Genomic DNA, 19,831 nt, shown 5'->3' with positions numbered 1-19,831 from the left:
GGGAATGTGCTCGAGCGACCGTCAATATGTACAATTTTACTTTGATATAAGACGACGCTTTTTATTTTGAAATAAGAAAATTGTTGTCCCCTCTTTTTCTTCTCCTTCATCCGAAATACGACTAAAGCCGGTCCCGAGCAGTCGCTTTATATCGAAAGGGAAACTGTAATGAAATATCAGCGTGGGTCAGAAATGACCCCGGCATAGTCCTGGAACTCGCAGGAGTCCGACGGTTAATTATGGTAATTGTCTGGGTTACTATACAGGATCTTATGGTAGCCTTATCGAAGACCAGTTATTTTCCCCCAGAACAATAATATTTCCTTTGTTTGCTGCCTTTTAATCATTTCTTGTCTATTGTTGTTCCAGCCAACACCGAGACCAGAAAAGGTAGACCGTGTGGTGATCGATGGCCACGTGATACCTAACCACGTCCTGTTCACGTCACCAACACCGAACAATGTACCCTACAAGACCTTGGCGTTCACTGATAACGTTAAGGTCACCGTTAGCTTCCACAAGGAAAACGACAAAGGTACATCAAAATATTTTAAACATTTTGAAATATCTGTAACTACAATATTTTAATATTACAAACATTTTGATTATACTAACATTTCGATTATATTGACTGCGGATCTTTATGCAAAATAAAATTTTTCTACCTGAACTGCAACAAACTGGAGTGAAACAGAAATTTATTTTCTTTCTTAACACTAGGTTTACGGAGCACTAAAAGTGACTATTTTACATTACTTTATAAAAATAACAAGAGCATGTGCTGCCCAAATTTTTAGCCATTTTTTTAAATAACATATACCCAAAGAAATAAATTTGTTGAATAATTCCTCATGGATGTATCTTTAGAATATTAATAATTGTAAATTAAAAATATTAGAACCCGTCATTTTGACCCGTCAAGTTGAAAATAATGTAACAGTATTTTAAAATTTTTCCAATGTTTTTACTGTTTTAAAATAAGCTTACCGCTTAAAATCCGCAGTCTAATTATAACATTGTAGACATTTATCTCTTTTGCCACTAATTTTAATAACCTGAGAGCGACACAGCAAGATTTTTCGATTCTTTAAATATTTTCACGGTTCTGCATTTCATATGGTCGTTTTCTGTAATTAATTCATAAAGAACCGCAGTCTATTTATTAGCATTTTTATTTGTCCGTTCATAAAATTAATTCGAACGAACAATGTATGACAATACACAGATAAAGTTCGTTGCTCCTTACTATCGATCGCGCCGAGCGATACCGTCGGACACGGTTTAAACAATGGTCCGCTAAATCGAACGTTAAATCAACGTGCGAATTATTTAACGAAGATTTAATCGGAAAACCGTTTCATTTCGTAATCGATTCTCATAGCGTTCCTCGGTACTCATGGCGGGCATAATATATGTATACGCACAGAATATCGGTCCAGCAGATAATTGGAAACATTATTTTCAGTTTATGTCAAATCCAATACCATGATGGGCGACGCGAATCACCCGATGACCGGCGTTGTACTCGCTGAAATCGTTAAAGCGAACATACCGGTGAGGAACGGCGTGGTGCACCTGATCCAACGGCCGCTTATGGTCGTCGACACCACCGTGAAGGACTTCCTCGAGGTCAGTGCCTGCCGCCATTTTCTCTCTCTCTCTCTCTCTCTCTCTCTCTCTCTCTCTCTCTCTCTCTCTCTCTCTCTCTTAGAACCGTCGCGTCACTAATCCCATCTAGACAACTGAATGGCTGTGACAATGACGCGCGCAATCACTATCGTCACGCTGTTCGTTGCATCTTATCATCCGCAGCCACGTGATAGCATTTGCTTGATCAAAATGATCGACTACGCGATGTTTTCGAGCATCTATTCCTTAATTGGAGGAAATTTGACGAACGGAATCGAGCTCGAAAGACTTTAATTGAAGACATGGTATCTTAATTGAACTGGTCTTTATCGAACAGAAAATCAAGACGTAACATGATTAGGGTACTAGAATTACATGGTGCTATGCGATATTTTAATTGTTAATAAAGCGTAGCCATTCTGTTTGAGAAAATCGACTAAAAATATACAATTATAAATCGTATACAGGGAACCAAACATTTCCTTCCTGAAACATTTTTTCGTATGGCTAAAAACAACGGAAATATTTTCGGTGAAAGTCTTAGGTGTCTCACCCGGTATACAGAGTGTCCCAAAAATGTTGTACTTCCTTCAACGAGGTGATTCCCGGGGTCATTTGAAGTAACTTTTTCCTTTGCGAAAATGTTCTCCGAGGCTTCGTTAAGGAGTTATTAACGAAAAACACGGACCAATCAGGGCGCGGCCAATGCCAACGCCACGCCCAGCGGGACTTGCCGCCATGTCGGAGTCCGTCTGCTTTTGTCGCGCACTGATTGGTCCGCGTTTTTCGTTAATAACTCATTAACGAAGCCGCAGAGAATATTTTCGCAAAGGAAAAAATTACTTCGAATGACCTCAGGTATTCCCCATTCCAAGGGAGTGCAACATTTTTGGGACACCCTGTATACAGAGTGAGGGGGCACCTAAGACAAGCCACTTGAACAACTTCTACATTTTTTGATAGAGGAAGAAATCTTTCAGACAAAAGTTGTTCGGTTTCGAGGTGCCCATTGTGCGGTGCGCATAACTTTCTTTCAGGTGGAGATGCTTAGGAGATTTGAAGGTCAACTTATTTTTTTTAAATAGAGCTACATACTTTTGAACCCTTACGATTGCAGCCCTTCTTGAGACAATTTCAACGATATAGTCGTTCAAGGTCATTCAAGGTCATTTAAGGTCATAAACGGAAAAATTATGAAAAATATGGATTCACTGTGAGCGCTTACGTCGAGATATTTTCAGGTATATGAATGAAATCAGAGTCAATTCAAAATGTGAAAAAACTGCTTAGATCCAAAATAATCTGCTAGAATAGATACAAGAAGACATGCGGGGAACGCATAAAAAGAGCCTGCGCTACTATCGATCACCACACACACTTACGTAACGCAATCGGTGGGCGAACGCTTCAGACGCTGTCTTTCTGTGGCCATCATTATGATCATCTGTAGAAGATTATTTTGGATTTGAAGCACTTTGCTTACATTTTGGATTGACTCTGTTCGATTTCATTAACAAAGCTGAAAATATCTCATTATGAAAGCATTCACATTATTCATCCTTTTCTCCCGTTTATGACCTTGTATGACCTTGAATGGCCTAGAATGACCTTGAATAACCTCGAATGACCTTGAATGACTTCGAATTACCATATCGTTGAAATTGTTTTGTCTAGTTTGCAGTATAATAAGGAGTATAGATGTTCCCCAAGATTGATTAGAACCAATACATCTCTAAATTAAATGTTGTCTGAGAGGAACACTCGAGAACGGGATACAGTCTGTTTGCAATCGTTAGAGCTGGTGAAACTTTTTTCACGAAGTTTGTGGAACTAGTTTGCAGTATAATAAGGAGTATAGAGGTTAAGGTGGCAGTTCACAGTGCCACAATCCGCACTTCTCTCATTGTGCGAGCAACGCGCCTTGCAAAGAAACGCCGGGGCGAGTTTCTCAATTGTCGTAGACGTTATTTCTTTTTGATATCTCTCTACGAAACGGTTTTAAACCGCCCCTGGTCTGAAAACCGTCGGGGCATTCACCGACTTCGATTCGCACAATGGATCCTCCACCTCCCTCTCTCTCTCCCTCTCTCCATCTCTCTCTCTCTCTCTCTTTCTCCTTCTCCAGCACGATGTAGCCGACGGCCTACCGTCCAAACATTAAAAGTTTAATCATCTATCAATAATTTCGTTTTCCAGACGATACGGATTCGCTTCATTGAACCCACCGCCACGGCGTTCCTTCGTTGAATATTCAATGCGCTTCGGAATGCAATTAAATACCGCTCTTGCGGAACGACGCGCGGTGCAACGCGTGTGCACCCAGTTATTGTCCCAAGTGATTTTATCAATCAATACTTCACGCGATAATTGCGACTCGATTAAAAATAGTCCGGCCCGTGCGCGCGCGATCAATTCCTCGTCGATTGCTCCCCACCGAAATGCATATCAACGTATAATAAAATCATTATGCCGAGGATTTTATGCGTTTATCGGAAAAATTAGTAGGTTAGACGGAAAACAACAAAACCGTTCAAACAACTTAGCTTAACGTTGATCAACTTTTATCGGGTGTAAATCTTCCGTAAATTCGAAGATCGAAGCTTTACAACGACGTCTTAAAAATTGATCCACGATTTTTTCTGAGTTATCGAACTTTGAACGAAAGACGGATGAGCCGAACTATGGTGTATTAAATTGTCTGTGAAGTTGTTGAATAATTTTTTCCGGGAATGAATCTACCACGGATTTAAAGATTAGGGTCTCCTGTTTACAGCGAATTTTTTAAATTCGTTGTACGATTTTTTTACCGCGGTTTTATTCAAGTCTGAATGAGAAATATCGAGCGATCCGTCGTCAATTTTGATCAGCACGGGTCAAAACAGACCCAAGCTCACCACCGAATCTTTTAAGGGGGGAACCTTGTGCAAGTGGCCTGTTTGTCAAGAATTTTTTTTGAAAAATGTAACGCGTAGATTCATTTAAAATTTGAGGTATCATTTATTAATTTTATAATGTAAAAGATAATATTTTTTTTTAAATTTTAATTGTTAATACCAATGGCGCAACGGCGGCTTGAAAATTGCATCCAGTATATGCGCCGTGCAGCGTACAATGCACAGAAATGATCTGAAACAAAAAAATCAAAATGGAATCGTTAATTTGTACAAAAACGCACAACATGATATTCTTCTTTTATTAAAATTTGCAAAATTGCAAAAATGGCGAAGTTTTGAAAAAGAAATCGGATTTTGTGTTATAAAAAATTGTTAATAACAATGTTCCAAATAAAAAATTAAAAAATCTGAGCTCGTCACGTTGTGGTCAATTATTTATAGAATATATATATATATACCAAGTTTCATAAAGATCGAGTACCAGTGATTTCACTATATATGTCGGCAAGGCCTGGATGATAAACGTCGCGGAATTATCCCCACTACGGCAGGGTCTCCTACGATAATTTTTTTTATCGTATTGCTGAGGAAATTTCCTATCGATTTAAAAAAAAAAGTGCTCAAAAATTTCATTTTACACAAGGTTCCCCCCCCCCCCATTGATTAACGACAGGCACACCTGGTTCTGGCGTGCGAAGTCCCCGAAAGACTTCATGGCAGTGAAACGCGAAGATGATGGCGGGGAACGGATTCCGTCGCGTACCGAGGGAATCGGGGGCAAGAATGTTAGCTCGTCGTTGCTATTAACTCCTTTTTGCAGCGGGCACGAGGCGCAACGCGAGCCTGTAATCCGATTTAGCAAGGAAGCACAAAGGTACACACGATCTCGGCGCGCCGAGCAGAGCCGAGCGCGCGCACGTTCATCGTCTGCGCGACGGTAAAACGGGGGTAGCACGGGGGAAACGGATTACCCAACGAATAAACCATTACTGTTAATGAAATTGGCTAACCGCCGGGCCAATGTAGAACCACCGGGTCGCATTATCGCAGCCCGGAGGCCCGCGAAAACCAGACCGAGATTAGAATCATTACGATCGGACCGGGCGTCGCCGTGTCGTGTCGCGTTCGATAGAATCTTTACGAGGCTCGCGCACTTTTCCAACGTTTTCGCTCGATTCGCGGCTCTTCCGGAATGCGTACGCCCTCGTCTTATCTTGTAAACCCGCCCTAATGCGCTGTCGTCGCGAACTGATGGCGTTGGAACGACGTGCCCGAACGTTTTTAGTCTGTGAGCAGCCCCTGAAATCGTTAAAGAGACCGGCAAGTACGTACATTAGCTGTACCACTCCTTGAATGATCGTAGAACATGCCTAACGACAGTAACATCACTCGTCGAACGCAGAAAACGATTTTAGATTTTTTGTCTCTAACGATCGGTTTATGAAACGTTTACACACGTATTCCTGACGTTTTTCCGATTAAAATGAGTCCAAACACGACACAGTTTGGATTCCGTATGCTCGTTTAATTCAGGATTGAATGGAACCTCTGTTATGCGAACTCTGAGCAGTGGAACATGAGTGTTCCAAAAATCGAGGATTAAACGGGGATGTACGGTTCGAATGACGTCGTGTTTGGACTCATTTTAACCGGAAAAATGTCAGGGATATGCTGGTAAACGTTTCACGAAAAAATAAGTAAATTTGAAAATACCGGATTTTCAAACTCGATTTTCTCGAAAACGAAGCTCCGGAGGGAAATACTTTATTCTATGTTTTCTTCTTGTCTTTTCATAGGGAATCACCTTATTCACCTTGTTTTGGGCAAGTTAGGCAATTCCGAAAAAACTCGTGGTTTCGATGAATAAAGCTAGTGCGGGGAGTACGCAGCGTCTTTTAAACGGTGCTCAAGGCATTTTCGCAGGCAATTATGAATTCCGTGTGCGCGACGCGTTACGGTCGAGCATTAGTATGCCGGCGTTTCGATGTGTTCGCATACACTGAACGTGACAGGCCACGCGGAACGACACGCGGCAACCGTCAAAGGATCTCTCTGGGTCCTGGTTTGGTTGTACAGATACGATGTAATGCAACGCGGACGTGTAATCACCGGCAGTTGTTGCGACGGTTGTGTACATATATTGCGACACATGTTACACGGCCACGGAGGCCGCATCAGTCAAACTGAATGGGGTAATCGTTAGTGTGCGAAATTTGATGGACTGTTACCCGAAAATCGCGGCACGTACCGCGTGTCGCGCCATTGTTATCGGCGAAATGTTCCGCGAAATGTTGTTAATCTATCATTCTTCCCGGCCACGGGACAATACGTCGGGATAATCGTTATCTGGCCGATTTTTCACTTTTTATTCGATCGGTGCTTTCGTCGAACGGTTCATTATATTCTAAACGTCGGTGTCCTTATGGTTGTTTCAGTGGATTTTTTTTTATTTTGTTTCTCCAGTTGTTCTCGTTTCGACTTTCAGAGCCACGTATTTTTGAACTCTGACGATTGCAGCCCTTCTCGCGACAATTTCAACGATATAGTCGTTCAAGGTCATTCAAGGTCAAACCGGAAAAAATGATGAAAAATATAGATTCACTGTGAACGCTTACGTAACGTGATATTTTTAGCTGTATGAATGAAATTCGAGTAGTCGAGCTGTCGTTTCTGTCGAAGGGGTTGTCGAATTTCTGTCAGGATACTCACATATGTGGAATATTATATCAGCATAAATGCGGAAGCGATGACGAAATTTCGTTTGCGGGGCCGAGTAGGGGTTCGCTGCTTCCGGAATAGCAAACGTGGATTTCTGAATTTTTAGGTCAATCAATTTCTGGGACGAGTTTGTCACCTGAATATATTGTATCTGCACAAAAAATTTTTTCATCTCGAGTATGATCGTCATTCCTAATCGTTATCTGCGTTCTTTACTAATAATTGCTATCGTACGCAACAGACAATACAAGTTAGGCTAAAATAAATTGATATGGTTTCGTTTCGGGTTACCGGACTGTCGAAAATCATTTCTATAAATATAAATTACGTGGTCGAAGTATTTCGTATAATTCCCAATCCCACATTGAATTACACAGCGTGTAATATGAAACGTTCAAAAGCATGCTCACTGGCATGGGACAATAACTGGTACAATTCGTTTCATACAATCTCCCATTAATTAAATCTCCTTTCAACGAACGTACGTGTTAAGTCTCCTTTCAACAAACGTTCCAACAAACGTACAAGAATTTGTTGGAAGCTGAATAAATAAGCACATGTCTTTCAAGCTCGACTCCATTGAAATTGCTCAACAGGATCTACGGAGTTTCTGCGACATCACTAAAAAAGCTGATGATTTTCATAAATGTAATTAGCTTTAAGGCATACGCTCATCCATCCCCGCGATATTGGAGATAGATCCTTGGGAGGAACAAACGTGTTTTTCCTAAAAAAACAAAATTTTAAAAAAAGTATATTTAAAAATGAAACAGTTAACAGTGGTAACGTTTCACGTAGAACACGAAATGTTCCCTTCAAGATTGACGATCCAATTTCACCGTTTGACTGTCGTCGTTTCGTCATCGATTGCTCATACACATTCGTTTCCTGATAGAAATCACATATATAGAGATCGTCATCTCGCGGCGAACTGTCACGCGTGATCGTAACGCGTGTCATGCGCGACATATATGGATGTATTTATGACCGTGTATGTATAAACATATATCTATATACATATATATATACATACAAACACCGTATTTCCTTTGTATGTATAAACATATATGCGTATACATACGCAAAACGTTTTACACGGGACAGCAAACGGAATGTTCACGAGACAGCTGTCGTCACATGCGATATATATCGATTGTTCTTCAGCAATGATCCTCGGCACGTCTCGCCTACTGTCTGCACCAAATCCTCTCGGGCTGGACGTTGGATCGAAGGAGTCACCGAGGACATCCTGTTTTCCGGATGTCTCGCGATGCTCTTTTGATCCGATCACCCTCCTGTTCTGTGTTGTATATTTGTGCCCTCGAGCCTTCTGAAACGATCCAAACAATCATCGAAACGTCTTTGCAAACCATTTGATCCAATTGGTACCGAGCAAATTTAAATTCATCGGTAGTGTACTCAGGAAACTTCAATATTACGGTGTAATTATAGTTGGTATTGTAGTACAGTGTTTACTCTATATATGTCCCAGCCGATATAAGTCCCATAACTATCCCTACTGCCACGGGGTATGCCTCGTGAGGGGCCATTTTCTACGAAAAGAATAGTATCTCCTGGCCGTTATATGTTCCTGGCTAGTGTTTAGGACATATATCGAGTAAACACTGTATTTAAATCGTTGTGACCTCGAAACTATTGGCGCTATTTTAATGAACCTTGGCTTGTCAGAAAATTTAGGAAAATTATTGTTTTATTGATCAGTAAAGACACCTCCGGAAGTTGCACCTCCAGCTCAGGAGTCTTGAATGGTAAGATGAAATTATGCTCACCATCACAGTCTCTGTACCACGACTCCTTCCAGGAATTCTTGAAACGTTTGGGATCGATTAGGATCGTTTCAGTAGGCGGCTAACTAACCAGTTACTTTCAGGTATCACTCAAAATCGACACATCCGAACGAGACAAGCAGAAAAGACTCAAAAAAATCTCTCAATACGAAAGACAGCTAAGACACAATATACCGACTTGGTGTGTAGGGGAGCACAGAAAATTAAAAAAAAAAAAAAATCCGTGTGTTCTGCCGTCACTGCACCGCCTCGTCTGTCTCACCGCAGATATCTCTCGCCTCTGCTCGCAATATTCACCCTGTCTCTGTTAGATTTTTTCACCCTCGAACCACACCCCACTTTTCCAACACCGACTGTGCTCTCTTGCCTTCTCGTTCATGCATCTTTGAACGAGGGACACGTTCCGCACGTGCGCCCACACGATCATACATTGACTTCCGGCGGTTGCCAGCACCGGTGGAAACACGACAAGAAACATCGTCGGTCGCTTTAACCCCGAGAATTTCCAAGGAGTCACCTTCGAATCGATCATTTCGCTTTACGGGGCTGCAATCGACGCAACGACGTTTACGTTTCACCATTTTTGCACGAACTTCGAGCTTGCCTGAAGAATTCAGTGCGCCGAAAAAAGATGTGCACCGGCACGTGGAACGGTGAGACGGTATTAATGACATAACTTCCTTGCTTCTAGTTATTTCTTTATAAAACTTTCACGACGATATTGCCCGCGTTTTGCCGCGTAAAACTAGTACCAACAACGTACGATTCGGAGCTTATTTGTTAGCGCAAATCGCGATTTTGTAGAACCTCGATTATTCGAAATCGTTCTAGAAATTCAGAATTGTTTGCCTATGTTCAAAGTTCTAAATGGAGTATAAGCTATAGAATAGAAAGAACATTTTCAGACACATTGTCTAAAGGGAAATACACATGAATTACTGCGAAAAAATGTAGTTGCAGTTCTGACAGAGATATGTTTCCTGGATATTTGCAGGAGTAACTCATTTCCGAGCGGTATACTATCCGACGAGGTTCTCTCGTGTTTCCACGTGCAGCAACAACGATGTATGAAATAATAACACGTACAGTACACTTGTATATAGATACATACGAGATTTCCCAGTACACGTGATCATCGAGACTTCCCCCCACCCCTTTTTTTCAAAGAGACGTTTAAACAAAATATGTCAGTATTGAAGATTGAAACGAAACGATAAATACTTTGCTTCCCGTTTTGCTTACAATCTACATTTTTGGACGGAACCACTTGTATCATAGCGGCCTGTTTTCTTGAGCAGCTTCTAGACGTTTCTGGAGTCACGCTTGTATAACGAGTTCGAAATCAACCCCCCTCATTATTATTACCCTTATTTATGCATTTTAGCCGCGAGGCTGTTGAGGCATTGTGTGCCCCTGTCGTATGTATTTGTATATACATCGATTTTAATTAACGGAAGCCGAGTGCAACCAGTCGCAAAAGTGTTCGACGAGGCTAAAAACTAGATATGAGCCGTTTGCAAAATTGGTAAAATCTCGTAGAAATGGAGCAAGTCAAAATAGTTAAATAATGAGGAATTACAGGAGTTCCATGAAATGCAAATAATATCGAAGAATTTCATTTTATGCAAGCTAAAATAGAATTATTTCACTTCATTAAATGGTTGAGACGTCTGAACAGATATTGACTTGTACTACTTCTGCATTAAACAGTGCAAGCTACGGGGAAATGTGTAATTAAAAATTGTTGCGTTATTAACAGAATATCATTCTGTGTAATAATTTTATTCTGTTAATTAACCGTACGTTCCTCAGCGAGAAAATTTATAATATTTTTACATACAATGTTTCTGTCTTTAAAATCGCCATTTTATTGCTTAGTTTCTTGAAAAATACATTTTAAAAAGCGTTCGATGAGGTAAACCCTACGTATGAGCTGTTTTCAAAATTGGCAAAAACTCACAGAAATGGTGCAAATCAAAATATGTAGTTGAATAATGAGGAATTAAAGGAGTTCTATGAAATGCAAATAATATCGAAGAATTTCATTTTATGCAAGCTAAAATAAAATTAGTTCGCTTCATTAAATTGTTGAGACGTCTGACCAGACGAATATTGACTTGTACTACTTCTGCATTAAACGGCTCATACAGTGCCAGCTACGGGGAAATGTGTAATTAAAAATTGTTGCGTTATTAACAGAATATCATTCTGTGTAATATTTTTATTCTGTTAATTAACCGTACGTTCCTCAGAGAGAGAAAATTTATAATATTTTTACACACAATATTTCTGTCTTTAAAATCGCCATTTTATTGCTTAGTTTCTTGAAAAATACATTTTAAAAAATTGTTAAACAATACTGGAGGCACTCTTGAGTGACCATATCTTAAGGAGCGTACGAGGGTCAACGTTAATAGAAGCAATCAATTGAGCTGCAATTGAATTCAGCTTCAATTTGTTAATTTCACACGTTCCACGCGAGTACAGGTTTTTCGCCTAAGTAACGAAGAGTTAACACAAAAGATTCGTCCGTGGGGGATGAAAAGCCGTAGATTCAAAGAAATATGATTTCATCCGCAGCTCGTCGGCCATAAAACCGGCGCATTAATAATTCGCGTGATGGCCGAAATTTACAGGCGACGATAAACCATTGATCGATCGAGAACGGTGCATTGTGATCCGCACAAAGCCGAATTTCCTGCTGATTTACGACGGAGAAGCTCAAAAGAGTGGCTCCCTGTTATATTTTAGAAAATCGTTCGAACCCCCGTGCAACAGACTGTGCTAGAATCATTTTTAAATATCAGTTCGATCCTTTTCGTCGAAATAATTATTTGTCTATTTAGGTTAAATTCTGGTCGCGAACGAGTTAGAAAACTATGCTTCAAAATCAGTTGGCAAAAAGCTGCATCCACTCAGGGCTGAATAACGGCGCGATCCTTTTCGTGGAAATAATTATTGGAATAAGCTCTTTATCGGCTGAATTTTGCAAGTAAATTGTATTGATGCTGCCGGTCCTCGTGATATTTATAAATTGAAATATTCAACGGAATTTTGTCATAATCCACTGGATCGACGAAATTGATTTTCGCTGGAGAACTTTATGGAAATGTTCCGTTTAACACAGATACAAAAAGCGTGTATATTTATTTGAAGATCACGGATTAATTAATGTTTCTACGAATTTTGCTGTCGAGTATCTTTTTCGCACAGGTAATTTTTCATTCATTAAATTCTTCCGAACGAATGGACTTGTCGATGAGAGCTTTCGCAAATGGATTGGACACATTTTGTTCAAACTGGCCTGCATAAGAAGTGGCACACTGTGAATAAATATTAGCTTGAATGCAGAACGTACTGAAATTTTTATATTTTACATTTTACAATTTTATATTCTCTGTTTACACTCTCGTTCGCTATCGCTTTTTCCTGCTCTGTTGACGATGCAAAGCAAATAAAGCAAATTTTCATGTTGATGCGAAATTCGAAAAACATAAAAATCGCTTCATACTTTTAAACTTAACACTGTACGCAGCCATCTCGCATTATTGAATTTTTCCGGGGGTTCCTCTTTCTACTGGGCTTTCAACGTTTATTAAAACAATTTTTAATATCATATCTGTCGTCATATTATGCTTTTCAATATGAATCTGTCACTGGTTCGAACGATTTTGAATAATGCAAGCGAACGACACGTCGACGCTCGCGTTTCCGACATTAAAATTTAAGACGCCAGTTTGTTTCATTTTCCCGTCACGTTTAGGCTATTTCCATGCTCAACTCGACCTTTACAAAATTCATTCACCACTGATGCACATAATTAATAATAAACGTGCAATAATGATCAATATTATATTTAAATAGTAAAATTCGTAAATATTCTATTTAAATAGTAAAATAGCAAACAACGAGACAACCTCGCACGGAATAAACAATAAAAATTCTCGCCGTCGCGTTTACTATAATAATTAGAATAACGATCGAGATTGTATTGAACAAGTAAGCGAAAAGTGTCGCAAGCTGTTAAATAATGCACACCAGTGAGTCGGCAAAATGCAAAAGCATTTCACTTCGTTGAGCAATTTTTGATGTAGAATTATTTACAAAGGAGCGAGTGAGTATAATATGCGTTTACAGGATTACGTTATTCGTATTTCGAACACGTCCCGATACGTCGCAAGTTCTCGTCTTCAAGCAGAGCCAGGCGCATGTACACCGTAAAACAAGCCGTTGCACCGAGAATAAGAAATTCCCGTTCTCTTCGTATTTTCGTTCGGTCATGTTCAGGACAGTTCGGACAGACGGTGACAGGTCCTCGTCGAAATAAAATCTTTAAGCTATCCTCTTAGGCGAACCTGGGGACGGGGGAAAAAAACCGTGGGATGAACGAAGTTTCACGAGGTCATGAAAAGTTTCTTATTTCGGGACGTGCGAAGACTGCCCTGCGTTCGTTCTAGTTCCTTTCTTGCACAACTTGCAAGCTTTAGAGTTTTTTTTTCTTTTTAAAGAAACACCGCAATCTAAAACTGTAAACTATTCCAACCAAGATGTAACAACTTTTTCTGGAACCATTATTTCATAGAAAATTATTGAGCTTGTACCATTTGGTCTGTTAAGTAGAATAGGTCAACATATAATCAGACGTTAGTGACAATCATTTAACTAGGCAATGTTTTATTATTAAATTTTCATCGACCAATTGCAACAGAGACGATTTACTGTATTAATGCTTGCTTTGCTAAGTAGAATAGATCAGTATATAATCAGACGCGAGTGTATCTGTTCTTGTAGGATTCCATTGGGCGTATATTAGAAAATTTGTTTAATAAATTCACGTGAAAGCATTTTCATAATAACAGTTACAGTATAATCAATAATCTGAGTAACGATCATTAAACTAGACAATGTTTTATTATTAAATTTTCATCGACCAATTGCAGCAGAGTCGATTTACTGTACTACTGCTTGCTCTGTTAAGTAGAATAGGTCAGTATATAATCAGAAGTTAGTGTATCTGTTCTGTAGGCTCTCGTTGGATGCATATTAGAAAATTTGTTTAATAAATTCACTTAAACGCATCTTCATAATATCAGTTATAGTATAATAAATAATCTGAGTAACGATCACTAAACTAGGCAATGTTTTATTATTAATTTTCATCAACCAATTGCAGCAGCGTCGATTTACTGTATTATTGCTTGCTCTGTTAGGTAGAATAGGTCAGTATGTAATCAGACGTTAATGTATCTGTTCTTGCAAGTTCTCATTGAGTGCATATTAGAAAATTTGTTTAATAAATTTACGTAAACGCATCTTCATAATATCAGTTCGAGTATAATAAATAATCTGAGTAACGATTATTAAACTAGGCAATTTTTTATTATTAAATTTTCATCAACCAATTGCAGCAGAGTCGATTTACTGTATTATTGCTTGCTCTGTTAGGTAGAATAGGTCAGTATGTAATCAGACGTTAGTGTATCTGTACTTGCAGGTTCTCATTGAGTGCATATTAGAAAATTTGTTTAATAAATTCACTTAAACGCATCTTCATAATATCAGTTATAGTATAATAAATAATCTGAGTAACGATCACTAAACTAGGCAATGTTTTATTATTAAATTTTCATCAACCAGTTGCAACAGAGCAGATTTACTGTATTACTGCTTGCTCTGTTAAGTAGAACAGGTCAGTACACAATCGGCCAACACATTCTCGTTAGCGCTAGCTATCGTAAATTATTCACTAAAAAAAGTGTCAAAAATTGAATAAAACTTCTATCGACAATTAAAAAATTACCTTTCCAAAGCTGATTCTATTATTATCCGCTCATACCCAACGAACAAAAATGGTGCAACTACAGATAGCTGACGAATGCAGTATCGAACGTAAAAACGTATTAGTTGCTCCAGACGGCTATGAATTAATTTCTACACCTAGCAAGTATCTACAAGCATTGTCCTCATTTCGTACATTTTGTCCAGAAACGAGCAGAATAGTTCGTAGAAATAAAATAGCTTGCTCATCGACACCGTTATCACGGATTCGAAGATTGGTTGTGCGGTTTGATCATAGGGGTTTTCTTTGAGAAATTTACGGTGCAATGGTTTTTGCAAGAGCTCGATAACGAGTTTGCGCGGTATTGTGGTAGCCGGAGAAGAAGAAATCGAAGGGTTCGCGTGTTTCTGGAGGAAAGAAAAGATGGATGGTTCCGAGGATATAAATAGGGGCTGTTGGAGAAGCAATAACGCGTTTCGACCTTTCAATTAGAAGACGGAGGTAACGCAAATTGCCGACCTTGCCGGCCTTTTAAATTTTCCCGGATGCCATTTAAAGCCCTGCTTAAACCTTTCCCCTTATCCCCGCGGAACCATCTGGCAAAATAATTAAAGGAGGATCGCATAAACCGCGCATTATGCCGCGACTTCGTTGCCTCTCTTTCTCTCCCACTCTCTCTCTCTCTCTCTCTCTCTCTCTCTCTCTCTCTCTCTCTCGCTCTCTCCCACCCCCCTCCCTCTTCTCTGTGCAGCTTTCTTTGGCCCCGTTCATTCGTTCCTGTCGGTTGCAACGCGCGCGCGTATTCGGCCATCTAATAAAAACAATTCCGTGGAAACGGCCGCGATTCCGTTATTACGAGTTACAATGTTAATGTGCTAGTTCGCGTGCCATTGTTTTTACCGGCGGCCGCATTTTTAACACGCGCTTTTATTTTTAGTAGCCGGGCGAAACGTTCGGGTTAATTGGTTTTTCGAATATTCGATTCTGCCGCCTGGAATTGCTGTCGAAAATGGAAGTTGTGGCCGCCAGTTATGGGCGTTCCACGACTATTTTTTTTCGCAATTTAACCCTACATTTATACGTAGTCATTAGACTGCAGATTTCATGCACTCGTGACAGGTATCCATAGTGTAAATAAACCGGCAGAATATGAGAACTGCGATGACACTTAAAGAATTTAAAAATGCTATTGCACTGTGCTCATTAGAATTGTTATAAATGTCTAGCCTCTGCACTTTCGCAGCTAATGAGAACCATTTGTATTCTGCGTGAAAATCCGCAACATATTAATTCCAGAAAAATTTTTCTATTTATTTTTGAGATCCGGTAGACTGAATTTAAGTACGCCTCCATTAAGTCCAATATACATTTCAATCTCCCATTTACTCCTTTATTATTTCATCTTTCATACGAGTAAATTGTTTCGAAATTTCAAAAACAATTTCAAATTTAATTTACATACTAATTTAAAAACCAAAATTTACATAGCGAATTGCACCTTTTATGCATAAAGATCACGTAATTTACATTGTAATGTACACATTAGAATTTTCAAGAATATAAAATATTTGGAAATTATTTCGCTTTTCGCATTGAAGCCCAACTATAAAAAAAAAAATGAATGATTCTTCATTCTGGCAAGCAGATGTTCAATGCATTCGTGCGCCTCGTGCCAGATTGAAAAATTTATCAATTGTTTAAGCACAAAAACATTCGGTAAAGTGGCAACTGTTTTCAATTATAGTGTAGTCGTTTTCGATGATTCCTCGCAGCCGAATGCAAAGGGTTAACCCTTAAGCTAATTCAAAACGAAACATTTCTTCCAACCTAAAATATTTCCCTTTTATATATATTTTCTTTTCGTGTTATTCATGTTCAGTGATTTATTAAATACAAACAAATTGAATAATGTAGAAAATATTTTGCATAATGATACAGCAATGTTTAGTGACGCCTTACAGTCACCATTCGAGTGCTAAGGGTTAACATACGCCCGGTCACGTTCGGCCAATCGCTTTATTAGCGTATTATTTATCACACACATATCTCCTTGAAGTTCCCTCACATTTCAGCTTCTTCTCCGCGCGTTAAAGGTGAAATTACATTTCGAGCACGTTCGCGGTCTGCAGTCGAATCGTTATTATTCACGAAGTAAAAGTCGTTCCTCGAGTAATCGCCGGGGAATAGCGTCAGGTGTGCGTTCCAGTTTCTTCGTAATCAAGGACGGTTCAACGAATCGCACGTTATCAGTGCACGCGCGATTGCAAATTCATGCACGCGAGCTGCCAAAGACAGGGGACCCAGGATCCGTTCTCCGTACGAATCAAATTTACTTTCGCGCCATTAAGGAATCCGAGAAGTTCCCGACCAAGTCCCCTGGCTCGATGGAAAGTTTTCGACAGGTCCGATACTCCGGAATTTTCGTCATTTCGACCGAGTCATTTATATATACATTCACCGAAGTTCTCACTCGGGGATCGTCTTGCATATTTTCCGTTCCATCAGAAACATCGCGAATTTAATTCTTGGGCAGCTGTTTGTAGGAATTTTGGAGAAAAGGAAACTTTTCGTTTCGGTAAATCAACCCTCTGTGAACTGGAAAATTGTAGAATTAGGCTGAACTGTTCAGAAATTAACATTTACCTGCTGGTTAAGTAGAATAGGTCAGTATATAGTCAGGCGGTAACGTAGCTGTTCGTGTTGGCTCGTACTGGATACATATTATGTAAGTTCATTAATAAATCCCCCAATAATGCATCTCTACAACATTCGGTGTAATAAACAATGTGGAATCAATCATTTAACTAAATACTGTCTTAGTATTCAATTTTGAACGAACGGTTGAAACAGAGTCGATATACTGTATTACTGCTTCATATGTGCAGTAGACTAGGTCAGTACATAGTCAGACCTTAATGTGCCTATTCTCGTTGACTTATACCCAGCACGTATTAAAAAATTTGTTGAATTAATTCTCATGAAAATATCTTTATAATGTCAATTATGGCATATTAAATAATCTGAAACTAGTTATATCACTAAATAGTGTTTTATTAGCCAATTTTGAACGAACAATTGAAACAGAGTCGATGTACTGTATTACTGCTTCATATGTGCAGTAGACTAGGTCAGTATATAGTCAGACGTTACTGCGTCTATTCTGGTTGACTGATACCCAGCACGTATTAAAAAATTTGTTGAATGAATTCTCATGAAAATATCTTTATAATGCCAATTATGGCATATTAAATAATCTGGAACTAGTTATTTCACTAAATAGTGTTTTATTAGCCAATTTTGAACGAACAATTGAAACAGAGTCGATGTACTGTATTACTGCTTCATATGTGCAGTAGACTAGGTCAGTATATAGTCAGACGTTACTGCGTCTATTCTGGTTGACTTATACCCAGCACGTATTAAAAAATTTGTTGAATGGATTCTCATGAAAATATCTTTATAATGTCAATTATGGCATATTAAATAATCTGGAGCTAGGTATTTCACTAAGTAGTGTTTCATTAGTCAATTTTCATCGACCAATTGCAACAGAGTCGCTCTACTGTATCATCGCTTCATATATTAAGTAGAATAGGTCGGTATAAAGTCGGACGTTGGCGTATTTATTCTTGTTGGCTTATACACAGCACGTATTAAAAAATTTGTTTAATAAATTCTCATGAACATATCTTTATAATGTCAATTATGGCATATTAAATAATCTGGAGCTAGGTATTTCACTAAATAATGCTTTATTAGTCAGTTTTGAACGAACAATTGCAACAGTGTCGCTCTACTGTATTACTGCTTCATATTTTAAGTAGAATAGGCCAGCATAAAGTCAGACGTTGGCGTATCTATTCTTGTTGGCTTATACCCAGCACGTATTAAAAAGTTTGTTTAATAAATTCCCATGAAAATATCTTCACAATAATCTGGAACATATTATGTCACTAGTGATTTATTAACTTATCAACGAACGATTGTACCAGAGTCTATCTACTCTGTCACTACTTGAAGTTTTAAGTAGAATAGGTCAGTGCATAGTCAGACAACAATGTATACATTCCGGTTAGCCCTGTCTATAAGCTATTGACTGAAGAATCAGGTTAAAAATTGAATATAAATCGTGTATCTATAGTGAAAAAACTACCTTCCAGAAGATCATTGTATTATGCCATTCAAATAAAACGAAGAAAATACCGTGGTTTCTAACAAAATTCGCAAGGGACACAAAAGTTATCCGCGAGATATAATCAAACTTCATTCGATGAAATCACGTGCAAAATTACATCAGCGCAGAACGAAACGTGCATCCCGTTAGCAATTGTGTTACAAATTGCATTCTGACACCTGTGCTTTTCCAACGACGTAACCGTACGCGTTGCTAAACAAACCGTGACGTAACCGAGGAAACACAATGTTGCAAAGTATGTTTGAAAATCTATTTTAATTTTAACTCGATAGACACGAACGGCATATATTTGCCGACGTTGTTAGTTGGACTCTCGACTCACTGGTGTGCACCGACACAGCAACGCTCGCATTTGTTTATGGCATGTACCACCGTCCGTGCGATTGACATATCGGACGCATCTGCGGGACACGTCCACTGGCAACGATCATCGAAGTACAACGTAGGCGTTGACACTTGCAAAATCATAACTGGTAATTAATTACCGAACCAGCGAAACGAAAACCAAACGAACGCGTCGGCGCTTGCTCGTTTAACTGCGAACTAAAAAAAAAAAAAAAGAAAAAAAATACGACGAACAAAAATCAAAACGATTTTTTCCTGGCGAACTCGCAGAAGCGAAACACGTCGAAACGAATTGCGACTGACACTCGGCATCCGTTATTTAGCTTATAATAATTCTTCCGACACCTGTACTGTTCCCTATACAATTGTCGAACGTGTTCAATCCACAAATATTACGCACCACCAAACTGTAAAAAACAATTAAACGAAACCGACACGTTACGATATTTGTGGAATCGACGGC

General features: G+C 39.1%; 1 protein-coding gene across 2 annotated transcripts in view; it reads left to right on the top strand.

Moving 5' to 3' along the window:
- The window catches only part of Fas1 (fasciclin 1 Fas1 domain-containing), a 480,077-nt gene that overhangs the window by 398,980 nt on the left and 61,266 nt on the right, over positions 1-19,831 (top strand). For both annotated transcript variants that reach the window (XM_076800371.1, XM_076800370.1), the window contains exons 6-7: positions 370-535; positions 1,466-1,629. In XM_076800371.1, the coding sequence (XP_076656486.1) occupies positions 370-535; positions 1,466-1,629 (330 nt within the window). The remainder of the gene's footprint in view (positions 1-369; positions 536-1,465; positions 1,630-19,831) is intronic.

Source organism: Halictus rubicundus, chromosome 14, assembly GCF_050948215.1.
Source record: "Halictus rubicundus isolate RS-2024b chromosome 14, iyHalRubi1_principal, whole genome shotgun sequence".
NCBI lineage: Eukaryota > Metazoa > Arthropoda > Insecta > Hymenoptera > Halictidae > Halictus > Halictus rubicundus.
The sequence above is the reverse complement of the archived record's forward strand: the minus strand, read 5'-3'. Positions and strand labels throughout refer to the sequence as shown.